Below are 26,054 nucleotides of genomic sequence, written 5' to 3'. Positions count from 1 at the left end.
AGGGACAGGCAGAAGCACCTGCTTAACATGCATCACCCAATACTCATAACCCAAGTAGAAGGACTGCTGGCCCCGATTGGAATTCTTGAACAACATTCCACAAACAACAACAAGAGCTGGTGTCTACACCCCTTTGAACCCCACCAGCCAAGGAAAATTCAACAGAAATTAAACAAAAGTAACCCATATGCCTAGGAACACACATACTCAGGTGACAGCTAAAGGAAAGATTTGGGTCAAGCGGTTCGCGGACAGAGTCTTGCACCTCTAGATTCTGTTTCCCGTTGGTAAAGGGCTTTGGGAGAACTGACCAGCCCATCGGGGTTTAACAAGCCTCCTGCTCACTCACGAGGATGTGTGTGTCCGCCAAGTTACCGGGTAACTGAGTGTGGGTAGGAGTCCATGCGACAATAAACAGGGGCGATTACTAGCTGCAGACACAAAGATAAAGTCCTTATGATTATTTTAAAAGTACAATGAAAATTTGATTTCATTTGTAAAAATAGTGTTTAGGAATGTGCACATTATTAATATGGTGAGGCCCATGGAATTTGACCCCAAGAGGAAAGCTAGCTCTTTTATTTAGCTCAGCGTTGGTGAAACTTCTGGAGTCTGAGGCAGATAGTTAAGAATGACCTGCTAGACGGTGTCCTAGAACACACCACAAGCTAATGAGGGTGGCACGGACCGAGACAGCTAGTATATGGATCACCTCTCCTGTCACAGTGAGTGAGGGCGCTGGAGACCTAAGGCGGGTATTGTAATCGGAACGGACACCTCCCAAAACCAGCATCACATGCCCCGGGACGAATCAGGGGGGATCCAGGAGAACCAGTCTCCTCTCTGTGATTAGGAATTTGAGTTTCCACAGGAATTCCACTGTCCACTGTCGGCATCTTCTAGAGCAAGCCTCTTTGGCCAAGTGGGAGACCCCTCCCTCCTCCGTGGGACACTCCTGGGGCCAAGCAGTGATGGGGTGACTCACGGAGCCTGGTGAGAGCGCGTCGTGTCTCCACCATATGCCAGCATCGAAGGCTGTACGGGCTCGTGCTCTGTGGTCCTGGACCTGGATCTCTCTGCAGCTGCTCTCCATTATCATTGGGGGGCGCAGATGTGGCTGGAAAATCACTGACCAAAGCCTGGTCCCTGCTGCATTCACGTTCCGGCCGACGGATGAGAGCTGCCCATGGCAGCAACTGTGTGTTTGCAAAGCTTGATGCCGTCTGCAATCCTGCCTCCTTGGATTCTGCTTCAAGCCTCTGGCCGGCTCCTCACACAGACGATGGGGACAGATCAGCCCCGCACATGCGCAAGCAGGCAGCCTCTGTCCTGTGTGCTGGCCACCAAGACGTGCCCACACAAAGGAGGATGGGGGAGACACACAGGTGGATGGAAAAGATAATCCCCCGGGCTCATACAATGATGATTTGGGCCTTGACTTTACCGCCAGTGAGTCACAGGACTTTGGGCAGCCAACCTCCCCTCTCCAGAATCCCCTTCCTCATCTTCGAGTCTTAGGAAGGTCCATTTCAGCCCTGCGGTTCTGTGATGCCGTCGGCTGCGGGAATGAGGTGTGGGACTGGGATACACGGGTGGAGGAAGATCACCTTCAGAAGGGGGGTCGGCAGGCACAGGGGAGATCATCTGCCCGACGGTGCACCGCGGTTAGACTGGGGGAGGCGGCATCACCCCAAGGGCCCGCGGGGGACGCCTATGGGAAGGATTAGATGGGGAGTGGGGGTGTCGGTCTCGGTAAGCGGTAACAGGAGTCCAGACGAAGGCAAGAGCAGTGGAAGTGGGGACAGACAGGGCCGCCCATCAGTCAATTCAGTTCGAGTGAGGAACCAGGCAGCCACGTAGCACGCGGGCCAGGCGAGATGGAGCGATCCGCGGGACAGACCACCTGGGTGGGGCGGGACGGGCTTCGGCACGTGACGCGTGCTCGCTGACCCTGAGGGCCGAATGCTGGTGTCTGCATGACAAGAACCCGCCAATCCTCACCCCCCTGCACTGCCTTTCGTGGCAGAGTATGGCTATGATGTAGCAGAAACTTAGAGAACTGTTCCCCATTTTTCCCTTTCTTGATCCTATGGCATTCATTGGTTCTTTCATTTATTCAACCAATATTTGCTGGTCATGTACTATCTGCCAGGCATGGAGAGAAGAAGGGTGGGCCGTTCCTGCCCATGGGGAGCTGGTAGCTCAGGGACGGGAAGACCAGCATGTTAAGCAGTTTACTGAGTCCCATGTGATGCCCAGGGCATCGGGGAAGCCTCTGTAAAGAAGTTACATTCTCAACGGAAGAGACACCAGCTGCACAAGGTCGAGAAGGAGATCCAGACGGAGAGAACAGCATGCACGGTGGCTCGGGATTCAGTTAACCAAGAGTAACTGAAAACCCTGGGGCAGTGGCTTCGACAGGGCTGAGTTTTCCAGCACGCCGAGCCCGGAGGATGTGGCTGGCAGCATCAGCTTGATGGTGCCGTCCGGGGCCTGGGCTGCCTCTTGCTCTGCCACGGGTTTGGTCCACGCTTGTCCCACAGGCCTGGCGCCACGGCTTCGCTGAAGGCAGGGCTGTGGGGGAGGGAGGGCCACTCTGGCTCTCTCTCGAGACAGCCAAGCTTTCTCAGGCATCCCCCCTGTGTCTCCAGCCCTGTGACACGGCGTCCTGCCACCATGTGAGCCGGGGAGGTGAGTGTCTGCTGGAGACGTGGTGAGAAAGGATGCCAGCAAGCAGGGAAAGGAACCGCAGCCTTTCTGAGAAAAGGCCTGCACCCCAGGGGTGGGTTCAACCACACTGTCCTCCCCTCGGTCACCCCTCAGCCCCCTGAGTTGCAGCACAAAGAATCAGCCCAGAGCACGTAGCCCGCCTTCCCCTGCTTCGTGCAAACCTCACCTCCAGCTTTCTCCTTGGCCCTGGCTGCTCCCGGTGACACGTGACAAAGGTCCTTCCCGTGTCCAGAACCTGGACTCCCCCCCCCCCCCCCGCCAGACTTTGCTCAGGAGCGTTCTCCCATCTGGAGTGCCTCTTCCTCTGTCTGCTCTCTCCTCCTGCCCACGGCCGAAACCTCCGGCCTCCCGCAGAAGCAGAGCCCCACCACAAACACCCTTCCTTTGGGCTCCCGGCTCACAGGCCAGGCCGGGAGGCCCGCGCCACCCAGCCTGGGTGTTCGGTTCTTTGTGGGTCACCGTCTCGATGTCATCAGGGTTTCTGGAGACAGAGGGGCATGGTCCGCAAAGGCCTGTTGGCGTTCCAGCGTCACCGTTACGAACTCAGCCCCATCTTCCACAGCCTAACCTGGAGCTCTGCATTTCCACGAAGCAACAAGTAAGTTCTTGCAGCAAAATGCTCTAAGTGCCCACACGGTGAAGGCAATAATTTTCCAAAGAAGCCTAAGATTTTCTCCATATCAGGTCATAAAAATACTCTCCTCTTTAAAGCTACTTTCCAAAGGTCACATGCTGTTTGTTGCCATTTATTTGACATCTAGAAAAGGCCAACCTGCAGGGACAGAAAATAGATCAGCGGCTGCCCAGGGGCTGGGGGTGGAGGAGGGCTGACCTCAAAGAGGCAGCAGGAGGGGATTTTCTGGGGTGATGAACGGTTCCGCATCCTGATGGGTGCTGAGAGTTACACAAGCCTACACAGGCCTAAAACAGAGAACTGTACACCGAAAACAAAACAAAAAGAGCCCTGTAAACATTTAAAAAAAGAGAAAGAAAAATCCATTTTTTCATCATGTTATATATACTTCTACACTAAAATCAGAGAAGACATCTAAGATGGGCTGACGACTATCATACGTATAAGTCACCAAAGGCAGCATTTCTGCGTGTATTCTGGGCTGAATAATTATAAAGATCAGCTGCAAAGCATTCTTAAATAGTCAAGACATTACCAGTCTCCTCAGGATGAAGGGCTTTAAAAGATACTTCACAGAACACAGGTCTTATGTGCTCGGCTGAACAAAAGTGCATTTAGGAGACTTAACTCACAGAAGCTGAAATCGCTGGCTGCCATGCCAGGCTTTGCGGACAAGGCGGGCAAATGTTCCACCCACAAGATGCTCATGGCCCGGACAAGGCTCGAGGGGTCAGGAGAGCCGCGTGCAGGGGGATGCAGTGCTCTCCCGGCTGTGAACCGAACCCATGCACAGGGCCTGTGACGGGGCGGCCAGGGCGCCAGGTTACATTCAAGGCCGTCAGGGAGGGCTTCACCACGGGGTGGGGGCAGAAGGGCAGGGTTAAGAGCAGGTGCTTCCCAGAGAGGAGGACCCTGAGGCAGCCACAGCCCCGGACTGAGTGGGCAGCCTCCTCCGGCCCTGGTCTCCCAATCCATAGAACGGGTGAACAGTGGGACCTGCCCCCAAGGTGCGGGATGACTGAGCACTCAGCACCGTGCAGGGCACACAGGACGGTTGTGTGCGGAGGGACGAAGCAGAGAGGGTGACCCGGGAGCTTTTGTCTTAGTTGTGCGACTACTGATGTAGATGGAGAGAGAGAATTCTAGCTTTGTCCTGTTTTGAGATAGGGAAGATCTGAGTAAACACAGACACCTAACGCGTGGGGGCCGTGGAGATGGGCATGGCGAGGGTACGGGGGCCAGGGAGCCCGGAGGTCGGAAGCACAGCAGAGGGGCTGGAGAAAAGCACTGGGGGGGGGCAGGCCAGACAGGCAGAGGTGGGGATGCCCCTCTTCCTCCACCCACTGCGGTGGGGAGAACCACAGTGGCACATTCTATCCCCTTCTAGAAACCCGGTGGATCAGGTGAACGGAGCCACCACGAGAATCTTGTACACCTGTCTCTGTTCCCGTCCGTCCTCCCTTCCTCCATAGAAACGTGTGTCCAGCTGTGAACTGCTAACCAGCACAGGTTCTCCACAAACGCCCTTTGCTAGGCATCCCCACACCTGCACTCACTCAACACCTCTGCTTCTCGAAGCAAGTACTTGATAAGACTGTCGTAACCGGGGCCACGAGCAGGGGTGACAGCACCTTTGGGAGGTGGCAGAACCCATCTGCAAATCTGCATTTGTTCACAGCAAGAAGACACAAAGCTGGCCGCTGTCCCTGAGGACGGCAAGGGGGTGGGGGACCAGAGCTCACCTCCCTGTTATCCCAGGGGGCAGCCCGGGGGCAGGAGACCTGATCCTGCCTGTTGGCAAAACGCCCCAGACACCCAGCCAAGACCCAGAAATGCTGGACAGAGCACGAGAAGGCAGGCAGGAGGAGGGCAGTGGTGGCTTCCTAAGTCACCTTGGGACATCCTGGGGAGACAGGAGATTGTAAAACGAGGTGACACGCATGGCCAGGACACCAAACAAGCCCAACCACACTGCCGGGCGGCGCTCACCCTGCTGGAAGCCCTTCGGCAGCCCTGTCCTTGCTCGCCTCTCGTCCACTGGAGCCTGACTTTCCCTCCACCTGTTCCTGAGGTGGCTGAGCACGCAGAGCACGTAGAGCACGCAGGGGGAGGGAGGAGGCGGGCAGGGCTGGCAGGGGTGCGCAACCTCTCCACCGGTTCCTCCTCTTCCTGGGCTTGTCCGACCCCTCCCGGCTCCCCCACACGAACCCTCTCTTCGTCTGATCTGCTCCCTGCCCCGTTCCTTCGCCACCTTCCCCCAAATGCCACGGCTGGCTCTGCACTAGCCCACGCCTTCTTCAGCTCATCTCCCCGACTGTATCCTCGGAGTTTATTTTGGAGGACACCTTGCCCTTGACCCCGTGATGTCAGCAGATGCCGGTTTGGTTGCTGTTCCTTCCTGTATCCCCAGGGTCACGTTGGTGGCTCGTCCCCACCCCTCTCCCTCCGTTGTGCGCTGGGAAATACTCAAGGTTTAGAAGCAGCTCCCCGGCTCTCTTGTGCTCCTAACCCTTCCTGGATTTTCACTCCACGACCCTCTTTCTTCAGGCGTTCAGAGCATGCACACTTACATATGCGGGAATGGACTGGCACCAGGCACCTGTCTCCTCCTTTCCCATCTGCCCCTTTGCTGCTCACGGCACGCTGGCCCCACCACCTCACCCATGTTGGGCTCCCTGGTGACCATCAGCAGAGGATGTGACTGATTCTTAAGTCAGGACAACTCAAAGGGCAGTCTGCCAACAGCATCCCTTTACCTGGCTTTTAAGAACACCCCGTGGTCTCAGACGGTGTCAAAACTCTTGGTTCATTCAGGGCAGGGCAATCAACTAGAATTGATTATGGTGACATTTGTAGATTAAACTAAGGGATGATTTCACGAACTCTTTCTTATTTCCTCATCCAAGAAATCATGTAATCAAAGCAAAGTGTCCACCCAACCTCCTCATGAACTTCTGTCCTTCCCTTTTCTTTCTTTTGATAATTATCTCTGGTAGCTGTTGTGGCAGCCAAAAAAAAAAAAAAAAAATTCAAAATTCTCAAAGCCCCGAATGAGTAGGTTAGGTGGAATGCTCGATTATGGAATGATGCCTGGCTTGGGCTCCTTCCACTTCAAAGGATGACTATTTCCAGTTTATAATTTCTTAATTATATAACAGATTGCAGAGCTGCTGGAGAAATAACACTGCACAATCCTCTCTGTTCCCCCCCACCTCTGGTGGAGATATCGACTATCCTTTCACACGCACAAGGCACACACACACACACACACACACACACACACACACACACACGGGAAAATCCTGCAGAAACAAGCCCTCTGATTTTACATTGGCGCCACTGTCCAGGAGAGGCAAGACACTGAAAGGCCCAGGGCAGCACCCAATTTAAGGCTCATTCAAGCAACTGATCACTTCTGCTCATTAATTTCTACAGATTCAAAAATTGTGGTTATTAACTTGGCTGGAAGTCCCACCATAGCAGACGCATCAACAAAACCTGCCAAGCCTTGATGTTCATGTGTGTTGTTACCACATGACTGAGCAACCCTGAACACTTCCTCTCCCATTTTCAGGCTTTTTCCTACAGTAGCACTCAGGAGCAAAACCACCCAGTAAGAAATGAAAAGACTGCTAGAAAATTAAAACCTATTATTTAACAGAATACAAAATTACAAGGCACTTGCTCTATCATGCACAGAGCGTATCATCGGGTTTTTCAAATTATATGGCTTCCTTATTGTGGAAATACCAGGAAAAAATTGGGAACATAATAAACTCCTAAAAACTACATTCTGAAAAGCCTATCTGTTATCATAAACATATAACTTCGGTTGCCTTTGAGAAAAGCAGAAGCATGTCCTGACCTGTTTCCAGAAGCGGGTTGTCTAATTTTACCACTGAACTAACACAGCCATATGTGCGGATATTGTTGGAAATACTCTGGACGGCATCTTCATGGAATATTCTGTTAAACCATTTTCCTTGATGGCAGTTGGAACCCAAGATCACAAATGGAACTGGTCCTAACTCACAATGATGAATTCCTTCCAGTTTGTAGTAACAGGAAAAAATGCTCCAACCACCAAGTAGAGATAATGATCTTTGGTGAAAGTCTCTGAGCCCTAATTGTTGTTCAGAAGGCCCTAGCAGCTCCGTCCTCATATTAATCAGCTTTGTGTCTCTGCATATAACTGCTGCTAACGAGCTCACCCACAGTAATGGACTGCTAAATTGGAACTGAGGACCGAATCTTTCAGGAAGAATTTGAGTCATTTTTCCCCCTCACTACATTACAATGATGGCTGTTCATAATGGAAGCAATTAAGTATTCTCTCATACCTCACCATGTCACTCAGCAAACCTCATTTCCAGGTACATTTCCTCATTCTTTTTATTACCAATGACACAAACTTCCCTCATTCATCTGGATTACTCAGAGACCCCGCACGGGCCGGTGGCCTCCAGGAATGACCGCTGTTCTGTTACCGCCGCTCACCTGGGGAAGTTGAGGCCGCCACCCGTCTCCCCAAAGCTGCCCAATGTCCGCCGCCTGAGCCTCCCCCTCGGCTCTCCGACCTTCCGCGCCGCAGCGTCCCCTGAAACGCCTGCCTGTAGATTAAACTAAGGGTTCATAGCACGTGTGTCCTCCGTCTCTGCTGGGAGCACTGTCCCGTTCTCCCACAGCCGCACCTGTCCTTCTACCACCTGTGCTCCCATCCCCCGATCACCGCAGACTTCCGACCCCCTTCCTCCGGCGGGCCCAGCCTGGCCTCACCTCCCTCCACCGTCCCGTGAGTCTCCACGGCTCCTCCAGAAAATCACGCCTTCCAAAACACTGTTCAACTCCCAATTTCACTCGCCTGCCAGACTTCCAGCCTCAGCTGGTACCATACACCAGACCCCAATGAGCCTGCCAATCCACCAGTGGCCGGATGGGCGGCTGGCTGGCTTTCCTGCCACCCGAAACTACCAGCTCCCTTCAAACCACACTCCCTCAGAACCCCCATGCCTCTGTCATCACCTTCAGCAAGTGACCTGGTCTCACAAGTTCCTGGGAAAACTAAGAGAATGCCTCCAAAGAAACTCAGTGACCCTCTCACCACTCTGCCGAAGATGTCTCCAGTCATCTCCTCCTTCCTTCCTCCACCTCGCGGAGGGGCCCTTTCCCAGAAGCCGGACATTCCGGAGAGGGCACAGTGAGTTCAAAGGCCCTGGGGCCAGCAGGGGTGTGGCATGTTAGAGCCAGAGGGGGAAGGCTGCTACCCCAGGCAGAGCAGGTGGTGAAGGACACGCAGGCCCCAGACCCCTGCAGACACAGGCATCCCACCGGGCTGTGCTGAAAGCCACGGGCCCAGGAGAAAACTGACCTGACCTTATCTCAGTCTGAAAGAGCATCTGCCACCTGTGGAGACCAGCCTGGACAGGGAGCTAGAGGAGAAGCAGAGAGACCAACGAGGAGGCTACGCCAGCAGCGGTCAGCTTGCCGTGCTGAGAGGGGAGAGGCTTGCGGGACTCACAACCACAGCACACAGGCCACCGGCCGCGGCCGGTTACAGCCAATCGCGCTGCAGGCCCCGCCCTGCTTGCGGGGCTCCGGGCGGTCCTTCCACCCGTGCGGACGCAGAAGCAGTCTCTTTCTGCAGCGCTCCACGATACAAACTAGTACGTCAAGCACCCTGTGGAAACTGTACTCAAAAGTATTCATCTTCAAACTTTCTGATCCGTGGACTATTTCAGGTAAGTTAGATCCCCTATTTCTCCCCTCCTGCCAGAGCTGCGCGCGCGCGCGCGCGCGCACACACACACACACACACACACACACACAATTACCTTAACAATGTTTGCATTTGGTTGAGAAAACCACCACTGTTTGAGCCACATATTTCCTATGCTGAGTTTTGTGCTTTTAAATTTAGCTCCAAAACCTGAATAGAAAGGCACATAAACAAAACACCAAAATTCTGTGTGTTATGTGTATGTTTTGAACCAGTTTTGTGTTAAAACAATACAACTACAAAAAACAACACACCCGGGGCGCCTGGGTGGCTCAGTCGTTCAGCGTCTGCCTTCAGCTCAGGTCATGATCCCAGCGTCCTGGGATCGAGCCCCGCGTCGGGCTCCCTGCTCAGTGGGGAGCCTGCGTCTCCCTCTCCCACGCCCCCTGCTTGTGTTCCCTCTCTCGCTGTGTCTCTCCCTGTAAAATAAATGGATAAAATCTTAAAAAAAACAAAAACAATACACCCAAAGATGCTAAGAACCTATCATTGCAAACTACCAGACAAGGAAGAATTTATGCCGAGTCCGTGACACCAGACAGGACGTTCGTGGGGGTGGGGTGGGGTGGGGACGGAAATCCACGCCCGCTGCCTTACGGTGGTGTGGCCCTTACGTAGTTTTGCAGGAACTTTGCTTTGTTGTACTTTCAGAAGCTTCTGGAACCGCATGCATAGTGCCCTGAGATGTGCTCTGTGAAAACAGGTGTTTCAAAACCCAAATTGATAAGGGAAATCTGTGTCCTGAGATGGCCCACCGAGCCAGCAAGGGAGTCCCAGCCCGACCCGGGGCTCTTCCGGGTTCTTCTTCCTGCTCTGCTTCCCGCTCGCGCCAATCCGGGTTCCTCTCCCTGCCCCACTTTGTGCACGTGCCAAAAGTGCCAAGTATGAGGAAGTAGAAGTGTATAAATTACCCCCTTTGTGCTCGGGGCTCAGACCTTTGGAGACCACTCTCCTTTGAGACCGCCAATGTTAAATAAACCTCCGATCCTCCGAGATCTCCGAGTGCCGCCTGGTTCTTCCGTCGGGCGGTCCAGTCCAGGTTCCGGAACAGAATGACAATGTCCAGCGGTCGAACAGAGTAAGCAGCTGGCAGATACCCAGCCCTTGGACTGCTAGCAGCCCACCGTCAGGGTGCTAACACAGCAATGTGGGCAATTTCTTGCACAAATTTGGCTACAGGAAAGAGAGTTGGAATGGCAACAGCAGATCTGATCACAGAATAAAGGGGGAAAGGTCTGGGCGTACTTCCAGGGGGGACAGGGTGGCCTTGGGCCCTGGAGAGGAGGCGGGAGAATTCTCTGAAGGCCAGCCTCGCCTCCTGCCATCGGAGCGGCTGTGGGAAGGCGCCTGACCAAGCCTCACTCTTCCGTGTGCTGCGGACGGAGACAGAGGGCTCCCCGCAATGTTGACATCACTCCCTACACCTGGAAATGCGCAAGAGATCGGTCCAGCAAGAACCATTGGCATCCGCAGGTTCCCAGAGACGGGCCCAGAAAAGGCTCTCAGATAAAGCGGAAAGATCTAGTTCAATAGCCCAAGAATTAAGAAACACGTCTCCCCTAGATACCCCTGGGCAGAGTTTTCATCAGTTCTTCCCGGCAAGAACGGGTGTACTAAGAACCACGGGACCACACTACAACCACAGCCGGATTAGCTGCAGGAAGTCATATCCCCAGAATTATGTAAATTCATTCCCAACAGAGTTAGCCCATGAATATGGGACCGATAATTTCTCGCTAATCCCTTATGTTTATAAAGTCTCCTAGATATGGGTGAGGGGTAACTTCACCTGACGGGTGAACTGCCGACTCAGGGCAGGGTCACCCCACCAGCTTGATCGGGACTGTCCGTGTTTGAGTGCTTTCCAAGCTTTACCTGACTTAGAAGTTCATCATCCCTGCAGGCATGAATGGGCTGCAGGACCTCACTCCAAGGGTAGGAGAAGCACAGGAATTGATCAAATGTTAAGCTGCTTCAGATTTCTGCAGCGAAAAGCCCACTATCACATCCCCCTTTCTCAGGATTGAGCAAGATAAACTTGGGTTCACTGAAGCAGGTTCTAGAAGCTGGATATGACCCCTCTCTCCGCCAAGGAACAGGGTCTGGGAAGCTCAGGGACCAGGGGCTTCCTGCTGTGACACCAGCTTTTACCATCCACCTTGAGGAAAAACAGAGATGGCAGAAGGTCTAGAAGTTTTCAGCCCGCTTTCTACCTCTGTGTGATGGGAAATGCCCCAGGCTGTTCACCCCTCGCAGATCTATCCCCAAACTTCTCTTCCATGGATGCAGGTGGGGGCTCTGGAGATGGCCAGAGACAGAAAACCAGGCTCTACGAACCACCATCTGTATTTAGAAGAGCAAATTACTTGATTAACTTCCCCAACTAGTAAGTGGTGTCATCGTTACCTACCAATATATAATCCGTAGAAGAACAAAAGAACATAATAATATTTCTTTGTAAGCTTTCCTTTTCAAGCACAAAACTTTAAAAGCTCTTTAAGATACATACCAGGAAACCACGGAAATATGTCCACGTTTAATGACCTAATGATTTCTCCCTGCATTCTAATTTTATTGCTAAATTTGAGATTCTGGAGGTAGCATATATATAAAAAAAAAGAGTATGTTTTCACTCGGGTTCCTAAGAGGATCATCGTAATATTGCGCTTCCATGGATTTATGTAGCATCTTTATGCCACCAAGCTTGAAAATATAATAAAAATAAAACAGTAAAAGGGATTACATAGGGAGAGAATCCACTCTATATCAGGATCTGGGCTAGGCGTCTTCTGACATGACTCATTTAATTGCAGCGTGACCCAGACAGGTGGGTTATTATTCGCAGTGGTTTCCATCATTGGTATCCATTATAACCCTGGGTCACTAATGAACAACACAGTATCCCCACTTCTCTGATGAAAATTAAAGTGGTTTGGGGGGGCGGAGCAAGATGGCGGAGGAGTAGGAGACCTGGGTTTCGTCTGGTCTCAGGAATTCAGCTGAACAGGGATCAAACCATTCTGAACACCTACGAACTCAACAGGAGATCGAAGAAAAGAATAGTAACAACACTCTGAACAGAAAGGCGACCACTTTCTGGAAGGTAGGACGTGCGGAGAAGTGAATCCGAAGCGATATTCGGGAGGATAGACGGCGGGGGAGGGGGCCTCCGTCGGCCGCTTCTGGCAAGTGCTAGAGCCGCGGAGCACAAAATCGGACCTTTTAGAAGTCGGCTCCGCGGAGGGACGTCGCTCCAGTGGCTAAGCGGGGGGTGGAACCCTCGCGGGACAGTGTGGTCTCAGGACCCTCGGGGTCACAGAAAGACCGGGGGTGCCTGAGTGCGGCAGAGCTCCCAGGGATCGGAGCGGGGAAGCCGGCTGCAGAGACGGAGCCGAGGCGCGGGCTGTCAGCTCGGGGTGGCCATAAACTGTGATCCGCGGCCCAGTCGGGCCACTGCTCCTGCAGCAGGGACCCAACAAGCGGCAGAGCCGGGGAGACTCCCCTTCCTCCCCCGGGAGGAGCGGCGCGGGAGCGCACCGCAGGGATCTGCTGGGTTTGGAGACTCCACACGGGGTCGGGTGCCAGACATAGAAACGATCGGTCACAGGCCGGGTGAGCACGGAGTGCGGCCGGAGACCAGGGAGACGGGAGTGACTGCTTTTCTCTGGGGGCGCACTGAGGAGTGGGGCCCCGAGTTTTCAGCTCCTCCGGGTGGAGATGGGGAGGCCACCATTTTCACCCTGGTCCTCCAAAGCTGCACTGAGAGCTTGCAGGGAACAAAAGCTCCTGAGAGCAAACCCGAGCAGCTTGCTTAGCCCGGACCGACAAGGGCGGGGCAATTCCGCCTCCGGCAAAGACATTTGGGAACCACGGCAACAGGCCCCTCCCCCAGAAGATCAGCAGGAACAGCCAGCAAGCCAAGACCAAGTTTACTGATCAAGGAGAACGGGAGAACTCCAGCGCTAGGGGAATACTGCACACAGAATTCATGGCTTTTTTACCATAATTCATTAGTTTTTCAAAGTTAATTTTTTCAACTGTTTTTTTTTTGAATTTTTCTTTTTCCCCTTTTCAAACATCTTATCAATCCCTTTTTTTAAAAAAACATTTTTTATTTTTCATTTTTTTAGAGTCATATTTTTATCCCTTCATCTACTTACCCTTATTTTTGGCATATATATATATATATATATAAGTTGTTCTCTCTTTAAAATTTTGAGATACAATTTCTTCTAACAGATCAAAATATACCCTAAATCCCTAGTGTATGGCTTTGTTCTATTCTCCTGCCTGATCACATTATCTCTCTTTCTTTTTCTTTTTAAATCTTCTTCTTTCTTTTTAAAAACAACTTCTTATCTTATCAATTCCTTTTATAAAATCTTTTATAATTTTCATCTTTACAGTCATCTGCCATCCCTTCATTGTATCAACCCTTATTTTGTACATATATAACTCTTTCTTCCTTTAAAATTTTAGCAGGGGCGCCTGGGTGGCTCAGTTGGTTAAGCAACTGCCTTCGGCTCGGGTCATGATCCTGGAGTCCCGGGATCGAGTCCCACATCGGGCTCCCTGTTCAGCAGGGAGTCTGCTTCTCCCTCTGACCCTCTTCCCTCTCGTGCTCTCTGGCTCTCATTCTCTCTCTCAAATAAATAAATAAAATCTTTAAAAAAAATAAATAAAATAAAATTTTAGCAGCACTTTCTTCTAACAGACCAAAATATGCCCAAAAGCTAGTGTGTGGCACTGATCTATGCACTAGCCTGATCGTATTTGATCATATTCTGTTTTTTTGTTGTTGTTTTCTTCTGTTTTTGTTTATCTTTTTCTTTTTCCTTTTTTTTTCTCTTCTTTCTTTCCCTTTCTTGTCCCCTGGTTTCAGGTCTTTTCTGATTTGTATAGAGTATATTTGCTGGAGATGTCGTTAACCTGTTAGCATTCTGTTCTCTCATTCATCTGTTCTCCTCTGGACAAAATGACAAGATGAAAAAAATCACCTGAGCAAAAAGAACAAGAGGTAGTACCGTCTGCCAGGGACCTACTCAATACTGACATTAGTACAATGTCGGACCTAGAGTTCAGAATCATGACTTTAAAGATACTAGCTGGGCTTGAAAAAGTGTGGAAGTTATTAGAGAAACCCTTTCTGGAGAAATAAAAGAACTAAAATCTAACCAAGTCGAAATCAAAAAGGCTATTAATGAGGTGCAATCAAAAATGGGGGCCCTAACTGCTAGGATAAATGAGGCAGAAGAAAGAATCAGCGATATAGAAGACCAAATGATGGAAAATAAAGAGGCTGAGAAAAAGAGAGACAAACAACTACAGGATCACGAGGGCAGAATTCGAGAGATAAGCGATACAATAAGACGAAACAACATTAGAATAATTGGGATCCCAGAAGAAGAAGAAAGAGAGAGAGGGGCAGAAGGTATATTGGAGCAAATCATAGCAGAGAACTTCCCTAATGTGGGGAAGGAAACAGGCATCAAAATCCAGGAGGCACAGAGAACACCTCTCAAAATCAGTAAAAATAGGTCAACACCCCGACATCTAATAGTAAAACTTACGAGTCTCAGAGACAAAGAGAAAATCCTGAAAGCAGCTCGGGAGAAGAGATATGTAACCTAAAATGGTAGAAACATTAGATTGGCAACAGACCTATCCACAGAGACCTGGCAGGCCAGAAAGGACTGGCATGATATCTTCAGAGCACTAAACGAGAAAAATATGCAGCCAAGAATACTATATCCAGCTAGGCTGTCATTGAAAATAGAAGGAGAGATAAAAAGCTTCCAGGACAAACAAAAACTAAAGGAATTTGAAAACACCAAACCAGCCCTACCAGAAATATTGAAAGGGGTCCTCTAAGCAAAGAGACAACCTAAAGGTAACATAGACCAGAAAGGAACACAGACAATATACAGTAACAGTCACCTTACAGGCAATACAATGGCACTAAATTCATATCTTTCAATAGTTACCCTGAATGTAGATGGGCTAAATGCCCCCAATCAAAAGACACAGGCTATCAGAGTGGATAAAAAAACAAGACCCATCGACATGCTGTCTGCAAGAGACTCATTTCAGACCCAAAGTCACACCCACATTGAAAGTGAGGGGGTGGAAAACCATTTACCATGCTAATGGACACCAAAAGAAAGCTGACGTGGCAATCCTTATATCAGACAGGTTAGATTTTAAACCAAAATGAAAACCATCTCTATAATAAGAGATGAGGAAGAACACTGTATCAAACTTAATGGGTCTATCCAACAAGAAGATCTAACAATTGTAAATATCTATGCCCCTAACATGGGAGCAGCCAATTCTATAAGGCAATTAATAACAAAATCAAAGAAACACATCTACAACAATACAATAATAGTGGGGGACTTTAACACCCCCCTGACTGAAATGGACAGATCATCTAAGCAAAAGATCAACAAGGAAATAAAGGCTTTACATGACACACTGGAGCAAATGGACTTCACAGATATATTCAGAACAATCCATCCCAAAGCAACAGAATACACATTCTTCTCTAGTGCCCACGGAACATTCTCCAGAATAGATCACATCCTAAGTCACAAATCAGGTCTCAGCCGGTACCAAAAGACTGGGATCATTCCCTGCATATTTTCAGACCACAATGCTTTGAAACTAGAACTCAATCACAAGAGGAACGTCGGAAAGAACTCGAATACATGGAGGGTAAAAGGCATCCTACTAAAGAATGAATGGGTCAACCGGGAAATTAAAGAAGAATTTAAAAAATTCATGGAAACGAATGAAAATGAAAACACAACTGTTCAAAATCTTTGGGATGCAGCAAAGGCGGTCCTAAGAGGAAAGTATAGAGCAATACAAGCCTTTCTCAAGAAACAAGAAAGGTCTCAAATACACAACCTAACCCTACACCTAAAGGAGCTGGAGAAAGAACAGCAAATAAAGCCTAAACCCAGCAGGAGAAGAGAAATAGTAAAGATCAGAGCAGAAATCAATGAAATAGAAACCAAAGGAACAGTAGAACAGATCAACAAAACTAGGAGCCGGTTCTTTGAAAGAATTAAGATTGATAAAAGGAAAAGAGAAATGACCCAAATAAATAAAATCATGAATGAAAGAGGAGAGATCACAACCAACACCAAAGAAATACAAACAATTATAAGAACATATTATGAGCAACTCTATGCCAGCAAATTAGATAACCTAGAAGATATGGGTGCATTCCTAGAGATGTATCAACTACCAAAATTGAACCAGGAAGAAACAGAAAACCTGAACAGAGCTATTACCACTAAGGATATTGAAGCAGTCATCAAAAATCTCCCAAAACACAAAAGCCCAGGGCCAGATGGCTTCCCAGGGGAATTCTATCAGACATTTAAAGAAGGTTTAATACCTATTCTCCTGAAACTGTTCCAAAAATTTGAAATGGAAGGAAAACTTCCAAACTCATTTTATGAGGCCAGCATTACCTTGATCCCAAAACCAGACAAAGACCCCATCAAAAAGGAGAATTACAGACCAATATCCTTGATGAACATGGATGCAAAAATTCTCACCAAAACACTAGCCCATAGGATCCAACAGTCCATTAAAAGGATTATTCACCATGACCAAGTGGGATTTATCCCTGGGCTGCAAGGCTGGTTCAACATCCGCAAATCAATCAACGTGATACAATACATTAACAAAAGAAAGAACAAGAATCATATGATCCTCTCAATAGATACAGAAAAAGCATTTGACAAAGTACAGCATCCTTTCTTGATCAAAACTCTTCAGAGTATAGGGATAGAGGGTACATACCTCAATATCATAAAAGCCATCTATGAAAAACCTACAGCGAATATCATTCTCAATGGGGAAAAGCTCTCAGCTTTTCCCCTAAGGTCAGGAACGCGGCAGGGATGTCCACTCTCACCCCTGCTATTCAACATATTATTAGAAGTCCTAGCCACAGCAATCAGACAACAAAAAGAAATCAAAAGCATCCAAATTGGCAAAGAGGAAGTCAAACTCTCACTCTTTGCAGATGATATGATACTGTATGTGGAAAACCCAAAAGACTCCACCCCAAAACTGCTAGAACTCATACAGGAATTCAGTCAAGTAGCAGGATATAAAATCAATGCACAGAAATCAGTGACATTCCTATAGACCAACCAGACAGAAGAGAGACAAATCAAGGAGTCGATCCCATTTACAATTGCACCCAAAACCATAAGATACCTAGGAATAAATTTAACCAAAGAGGCAAAGGATCTGTACTCAGAAAACCATAAAATACTCATGAAAGAAATTGAAGAAGACACAAAGAAATGGAAAAACGTTCCATGCTCATGGATTGGAAGAACACACATTGTGAAGATGTCAGTGCTACCTAGAGCAATCTACACATTCAAGGCAATCCCCATCAAAATACCATCCACTTTTTTCAAAGAAATGGAACAAATCATCCTAAAATTTGTATGGAACCAGAAGAGACCCCGAATAGCCAGAGGAATGTTGAAAAAGAAAAGCAAAGCTGGCGTCATCACAATTCCGGACTTCCAGCTCTATTACAAAGCTGTCATCATCAAGACAGTATGGTACTGGCACAAAAACAGACACATAGATTAATGGAACAGAATCGAGAGCCCAGAAATGGACCCTCAACTCTATGGTCAACTCATCTTGGACAAAGCAGGAAAGAATGTCCAATGGAAAAAAGACAGTCTCTTCAACAAATGGTGTTGGGAAAATTGGACAGCCCCATGCAGAAGAAGGAAACTGGACCATTTCCTTACACCACACACAAAAATAGACTCCAAATGGTTGAAAGACCTAAACGTGAGACAGGAGTTCATCCAAATCCTAAAGGAGAACACAGGCAGCAACCTCTTCGACCGGAGCCACAGCAACTGCTTCCTAGAAACATCGCCAATGGCAAGGGAAGTCAGGGCAAAAATGAACTATTGGGATTTCATCAAGATAAAAAGCTTTTGCACAGCCAAAGAAACAGTCCACAAAACCAAAAGACAACCGACAGAATGGGAGAAAATATTTGCAAATGACCTATCAGATAAAGGGCTAGTATCCAAAATCTATAAAGAACTTATCAAACTCAACACCCAAAGAACAAATAATCCAATCAAGAAATGGGCAGAAGACATGAACAGACATTTTTCCAAAGAACACATCCAAATGGCCAACAGACACATGAAAAAGTGCTCAACATTGCTCGGCATCAGGGAAATCCAAATCACAACCTCCATGAGATACCACCTCACACCCATCAGAATGGCTAAAATGAACAAGTCAGGAATCGACAGATGTTGGCGGTGATGCGGAGAAAGGGGAACCCTCCTAGACTGTTGGTGGGAAGGCAAGCTGGTGCAGCCACTCTGGAAAACAGTATGGAGGTTCCTCAAACAGTTGAAAATAGAGCTACCGTACGATCCAGCAATTGCACTACTGGGTATTGACCACCAAGATACAAATGTAGGGATCTGAAGGGGTACGTGCACCCCAGTGTTTATAGCAGCAATGTCCACAATAGCCAAACTGTGGAAAGAGCCAAGATGTCCATCGACGGATGAATGGATAAAGAAGAGGTGGTATATATACACAATGGAATATTATGCAGCCATCAAAAGGAATGAGATCTTGCCATTTGCAACGACGTGGATGGAACTGGAGGGTGTTATGCTGAGTGAAATAAGTCAATCAGAGAAAGACATGTATCCTATGACCTCACTGATATGAGGAATTCTTAATCTCAGGAAACAAACTGAGGGTTGCTGGAGTGGTGGGGGGTGGGCGGGATGGGGTGGCTGGGTGATAGACATTGGGGAGGGTATGTGCTATGGTGAGCGCTGTGTATTGTACAAGACTGATGAATCACGGATTTCTACTTCTGAAACAAATAATGCAATATATGTTAAGAAAAAAAAAAGAAGAAGAAGATAGCAGGAGGGGAAGAATGAATGGGAGTAAGTCGGAGGGGGAGACGAACCATGAGAGACGATGGACTCTGGAAAACAAACTGAGGTTTCTAGAGGGGAGGGGGCTGGGGGGATGCGTTAGCCTGGTGATGGGTATTAAAGAGGGCACATTCTGCGTGGAGCACTGGGTGTTGTGCACAAACAATGAATCATGGAACACTACATCCAAAACTAATGATGTAATGTATGGTGATTAACATAACAATAAAAATTATTAAAAAAAAAAGAAAATTAAAGTGGTTTGGCCCCCCCTTGGTCATCAGCCAGTGGCTTACAGAGGAGTGATGACTCACCCAGTGTTCCTGCCCCCAGCTCAGCCCTCTCCAGGCTTCTCCAACTTCTTGGAACTCAGGGCAGGGAAGAAAGCACGTTATTATACTCTCCCAGCAGGTGTACTGTGTTCTTTAGAAGACTGCAGGATCTTCAAGTGCCCTATCGATGTGAGGAAGCATACCTCCTTACACACGGTACGCCAGGCGCGTCTGAAGGTCTCCTGACAACCCCCCACTGCCCGCATTCACTCCTTGTGGAGTCCCCTCGCCTCACGGGTGGGCTGAGCCCAGTGACGTGTTTCTTGCCAACAGAACACAATCGGGAAGGCATGGCTGCCGTTAGGTCATAAGTGCTGGGAATGCTGTCTTGCTGACGCCCTGGGTTCTGCCCGCTTGGTGCTCTGATGGGTCAGAATGCCCCGAAACCGCGTGTGTCGAGCCGAACGGTGCACCAAACCGACGAAGGCGGTCTCGTGCGAGGGGTGGGGGTGGACAGGAGGTTTAAAAAAAAAAAAAAACAAACCTTCTTTCTCTGAGTAGCTGACAAATAAATAAATGTCAAATGTTTATGTCAAACAACTGGGAAATGATGTCATGTTGCAATTGGTCTGAAGACATGAGAGGCAGACACACACAATTACTATTATAAACTTAAAACATCCCTCCTTCAACCCTTACTGTCCTCAAGACACTGCCTTCTATCTATATCCAAACTGCTGGACCATCTGTTCTTCTCATTCTCTCCCGGCCTCTCCACATGGACCACCCTCCCCAGCCCTTGTACTCGAGCCACCGCCAAGGTGGGTGATTACATGCAAACTTCACCCAACCTCAGGTGGGTGCAGCTGGAGAGGGCCTCACCCCTGGCCCTGGACACAGCCACGGAGTCTCTCTGTGCTCAAAAGGATGCAAGCTGGAAGTGCGCTTGCTGGCACTCATTGGGTTGGGCTAGAAGCAGACTTCTAAAGCACACAAGGCTCCACAGAAGGCCCAAAGGCATCCAGAGCCAGTTGGTCACCATGGTGACCAATCTTGGGGCTGAGAGGAAGGCGCAGGATAGAAACATGAAGCAGGACTTCAGCACCTTGTGGATGGCACCTCTCGCCACAAGGAGGAGGGAGATCACCTAGGGAGAAGGAAGACCTGCCTGGGGGCTGAGCCCAGGCGCTGGGACAGCCTTCAGAGGCCACAGAGCGTTTCCTTTCTGTTACATACATAATAAGATGCTTTGTTGCCTTTTCTCCTATTCAACCTCTCTTCTTACTCCTTGGGAGATTCACCCTTTATAAGCTATACAATGTATCGAATTTCTGTAAGATCCAGTCTCATGCCTTCTTCCCTTCCGTGTGTTTCCTGTAATTGTCCCTGTGGGTCAGGTCATTCACACCCATGGTTGTATTTTCCTCCTTTAAGTTAATTACTTTGAAGATTTTCTCCATTCCAGACACTGCTTAGGAGATTCACACCCATCTTTCCAGTTCCTGACTTGTAAATTGTACTCTTATTAAATGTCCCAGAGTCACTTGAAACTCAATTGCAAAAGCAAATCCGTGAACAGCTCAAGATTCTGCCACCTTCCTTGTAGCCCCCAACCTGATGGGTCAACCCCGTCTTCTCTCTGGCCCCACTGGGTTTCTCTGTTCCTCTTACTCACCACACATCCTCAGGCCACAAGGACTCCATCAGAGTTCAGCTGAAGTTCTGATGCCTCCTGGAAGCCTTTCCGGGTCCACCTAAACGGGCCAAATCCTTTCGTTTGATGCTCATGAAACCTCCTCTTGGCAGTCCTACGTGGCCCGATTGCATGCTTCCGCAACCGTGGTGCAGGCTCCGTGACGTACTGCCCAGTTTTGTTTTGTTTTGATTTTTAAATAAAAGAGTAACTGGACACATCCCCGTGGAAGAAGCTCGAATCTTCCTGAGGAAAGAGCCCTATGTCCAAGCCCTGGAGAGGGACACTGTTGTCGGGGCACCTGTAGTTTGCCAGGTAAGTGCTTCCCATGTGCTATCACAGTCAGTGCCCCCCGCAACAGCACAGCTGGATACCCACTGCCGCTGGATACCCACTGCCCCTTTTTGTTTGTTTGTTTGTCAGAGAGAGAGAGAGCGAGAGAGAGCACACAAACAGGGGGAGCGGCAGGCAGAGGGAGAAGCAGACTCCCCGCTGAGCAGGGAGCCCGACACGGGACTCCATCCCAGGACCCTGGGATCATGACCTGAGCTGAAAGCAGACGCTTAACCGACTCAGCCACCCAGGCACCCTCACCCCTTGTTTAAGGTGAGAGGCTGGGCTCAAAAGAGGCAGCGGACTGAACTTGAGTCTGGGGCCATCTGACTTGCAGTCCACTGTGGGCAGGCAGCAGGGAGAAGTGGTGGTTGGAAGGGAATGTGCAATATTTGGATATGCACATTCACACTGGGGTGAAGCTGTAACCCAGGATACTGACATTTTATTACAAATGAAACATTTATTCTATTACATGAGAGATGCCTTGTAATTGGACAGTTGGTTCATACAAGAATATCTTTTTATGATCACCTTTTCAATGAAAAGTTGAGTTACTTCCTAGAAAGAAGGTATCCTGGCTGCCTCTGAAGCACACAAATAGGAATGTGATAAAAATGGATCCAAAGACAGAAGTCTAGTTTCCTTAGTATTATAGGAATCACATATTGTAATACCCATTTGGGAGCTACTATATAACCCTCACGAGAATATAAAAAAGTTTCAAAACATCCTGCACTAAAGAAACTTACTTAATTTTATTTAAAGTTCTTACATGTATTTGAATATGGAAACTTTTTTTTTTTTTTAGAATATCCAGGGATAATTATATTGACACTAAAAACAAAGTAGGGAGTCCTGGTTTGTTGCACTTTTCTCCAGTTTTAGAGACCTAGACCCTTCCCTTGCAACCCACCCCCTTTTCTGAAGGTATCTGCAACTCACTTTATCCGTTAGGCAGTTATTCCTAATACCTCCTAACTCCAAATGTCCTTGGTGGAGACCCCCTTAGAGGACTAACGTTTCCCGCAGAGCAGAACCCTTGCGTAGTCCTACAATGGGGACTGCTCACTACTTGAAACCAGGGAGGGTTGCTCCTCTGAGTCAAGTTCAAAGTATCCATTTCCACAGATTTTTTTATGTAGCCCACACATTTTCAACACTCGAATTATTTTTGTTGTTCACTAAATCCACTCTAAATGTCTTACATTTTTCCTCAGTTGAGGAAACAACACAATCCTACTCCAAAGGCAAACGGATGCTGCGTGGTAAGAAAGGGTTCTTTCAAGGTGCCTGTTTACCGCCCGTGTTCTACATGGCGAAGACTCGCGTTTAGCAAAACAGCCATCACTTGGAATGGGGACCCAAGGCACTCTGGCAGAAGGAGCATCGGGAAAGACCAAGGAAAAGTGGTGGCGAAGTCTACCACGCACAGAACCACAGAATCATGGATGAGCCCACATGCTCCCATTGAGCAGATGGGAGAATCTCTTCTGCAAGATTTGGGAGAACAAATACAAGACTTTGTTCTGAAGGCTTCCAGAAGCAGGAATCTCCCATTGTAGGGATGCTCCTATTGTTGAAAGATGCTCTAGAGTAGGATGACCTGAAATCTGTCTTTCTATGCTTTTCTCACTTGGGTGTTGGCTGTGTTTCCCGGAGAAACCCAGGACAAAGCCATTACCCCATCCCTATGAAAGTCCTTCAAGTATCTACTGAGTTTTTTTCTCTTATTCAAGTGTAGAGATTACATTTTTGGTAGTTTCCATGAAAGGACAGAAGTACTCTGTGATCCGTGTACGTCATATGTCCATGTGCTTGAAGCTTAAGGAGGTGAGCGCGGGGGTGGGTGTAGGACATGTAGCACATCCCAAGGCTAAAAGTCGCCTTTTACCATGCCCACTCCACTGGCCATCCCCAGTCCAGTAGATAAAGGTGACCAGCTGTTCCACAGAATGTGGGTGGGAAAAATGAAAACTTTTATGTAATGGATATTAAAAAAGTCAGAAAATGGAAAAGTGAAGATAGAGTTTTTTTTTTAAAGATCTACATTTTGAGGGGAAAAATGGAAATCTCCAATACATAATCCAGTCATCAAATAACTCTTACAAGAAAATTAAAAAATCCTAGGATTGGACTTGGATCTCCATGTACACCAATCTCTCAGCGGCTCCCGCGGGATGAATGCCACGAGCCTGCCCTCCCCTTGCTGGGGCAAGAGCCTCTCAACCCACCAGGAAGCGATCCAGGCTGGAATGACAAGGCAGGTACCCTTAGAGCTCTCAGAAGCGTCACAAAACTCTGGACAGAATGGTCTCAGAAGAACCGGAAAGGCAGAGGAGTTCTATCTTTTACTTGCTGGAGAATAAAGTTCCACAAATGCACATTTCTAAAGTTGCTAATCTCTCTCTCTCTGTTTTTTTTTAAAGATTTTATTTATTTATTTGAGAGAGAGATAATGAGAGATAGAGAGCACGAGAGGGAAGAGGGTCAGAGGGAGAAGCAGACTCCCCGCCGAGCAGGGAGCCCGACGCGGGACTCGATCCGCGGACTCCAGGATCACGACCTGAGCCGAAGGCAGTCGCTCAACCGACCGAGCCCCGCAGGCGCCCTAAAGTTGCTAATCTCTTGTAAGCTGAACATCTGCTACACTTACACAAATAAATTTCACCTTCTAGCTCATTTAAAATTAAAGAGCTGAGATGAATTTTAAAATATGAGCCTGTTAAAAGACAAAAAGAAAAAAAAAGAGCTAGTTTTAGGCTGCTGCTAGGATGAGATTTTGTGGAAAATCCTGGTGCAGTTTTATGGGAGACTCAGATGAAGTGCTAAAAACAGGGATTTATATAATGAAAGTGATATTTCAAGTCTTCTCTAGAATACTACAATGGCTAGGAGATAATTAACATTTTATTTTAGTTTAGGGAGAACCTGGCAGTTGCTTTTTGTTCTCAGGATAAAATTTATGGTATGATTGAGAAATGGGAAGAAAAATGACGGCACAAAAGGGTAAGGTAAATCTTTATAAAAAGACAACTTCTCACCTTCTCCCTCAGGAAAATCCTATGAATTTACCCCTAAAAGGACTGATTTTTTTTCCCTGCCAAAGGGATTTTTATACCTGTCTTCTCTCCTAGGTGGCAGTGTGGCATAAAAAGAGACTAATTCAGGACTCACCCACTGTTTTCAGGATTCCAAGATCACTAAGAATGAAGGATCAAGGGAAAATACTCAATAAGGTCTCAACAGAGAGAAACTTTTTTTTTTTTTAATATAAAAGAGAGGTACTCACTGGCTCCACGTTGTATGAAAACAGAGCGTACTCCTTATCTGGAGATATTTCATATCGGATGGCTCTTAATGATTCCTAAAAGAAAAAAAAAAAAAGGACTTTACAGCGTTAAATAACACAGCTCAGAATCTTGTAGGGAATCTGTGCTTGCTGGTGCCATTTTCAAAACCTGCTAATAAAATTTGTATGCAGCGAACTCGCTAAACTGTATTAAAGATGGCAATATCCTTTCTTTGCCGAGTAATATTCAGGTAGTTGATACTTTTTCACGTTTTTTTTTTCAAGTTGCAGCAAAGCAATACTTATGGTATCTATGGAAACAAATCAATGGAAGTAAAGATGAAAACCAGTAATCCCTTCCCCACAAGACTCCCATCCTCTCTGTATCTTTAAACACGGGTTCGCTTGCTCATTCGTACGCTTAGAAGCTTACATTAAGCAGACTGGTTCTTAAAAGAGAATCACATTCTACACGTTATTTTCTACCTCGCTTTTAAGCCATCATAGACACCGACCCACAACTTGGTCAGTGTGCAGACGACTAACCGTGCCTCTCCCTTCAAATGTCTTCATGGGACACAGGCATTTTTACATAAACGACATCATCAAAAGTCCTGGCTCCCTTTAATTTCCCCCACCTCCTTGGCTGCGCTCACCCTGATGGGCAGACCCTCACGCCCACTCAGAAGAACCCTCTTCATCAGCCTGGTGCAGGCCACCCTACTGACAATCCCACGGCCACATGCAAACATACGGGTCTGTAACCACAGCGAAAAGTGACATTGCAGCGCACCCATCTCTCACTTGGGTTTTCCCTGCATCAGTTTAGACTGGACTGCTGATCTTTAGAGCTTGCATAGTATTCTGTGGTGGGGATATACCTTGATTTACACACTCAGTCCTTACTAAAGGGTAGTTCCAGAAGATTCTTGGTATTCGTCGCAGTTACGTTCTGGAAAGTGTCCACAAACTCCGAGTTAGAGAATACTGAAGCATTTCCTACGGGAAATGCAGGGCTAGGTTTCGGCGAGGCTCTGGTCACAATCCTCTTGTCAACCAATCAACACGTAACCCTGTCTCATGCGTGCTTCTGTTTAAAGGCATCTTGTTGAGTATATGTTGCTGATGCATTAACACGGAACTCACAGGGACAGCAGCGTACCTCGTGCCTGGACACAGCTCACCTAGCACGGGTTTTCTCCGTAAGACACATCACAGCCTTCTTGCATTTCGGATCACTACCCGGCACTTCGGCACTATCCTCGGGGACCATGCCAAACAACATGATCTCCAAGAAAAAACCACAAAAACGTGGAAAACCTGGCACTACCTTGGCCACACCCACTAGAAAAC

General features: G+C 48.1%; 1 protein-coding gene across 1 annotated transcript in view; it reads right to left on the bottom strand.

Moving 5' to 3' along the window:
• Window positions 1-26,054, bottom strand: part of DPP6 (dipeptidyl peptidase like 6) — a 719,037-nt gene that overhangs the window by 247,872 nt on the left and 445,111 nt on the right. Inside the window, exon 5 of the mRNA XM_028089214.1 lies at window positions 24,702-24,776. Coding sequence (XP_027945015.1) covers window positions 24,702-24,776 — 75 coding nt within the window. The remainder of the gene's footprint in view (window positions 1-24,701; window positions 24,777-26,054) is intronic.

The sequence above is a fragment of the Eumetopias jubatus genome, unplaced genomic scaffold (assembly GCF_037043125.1).
Source record: "Eumetopias jubatus isolate StellerSeaLion01/CBP00866 unplaced genomic scaffold, mEumJub1_p1.0 scaffold_14, whole genome shotgun sequence".
NCBI lineage: Eukaryota > Metazoa > Chordata > Mammalia > Carnivora > Otariidae > Eumetopias > Eumetopias jubatus.
Note: the sequence above shows the minus strand (reverse complement) of the source record. Positions and strands in the feature narration are given on the sequence as shown.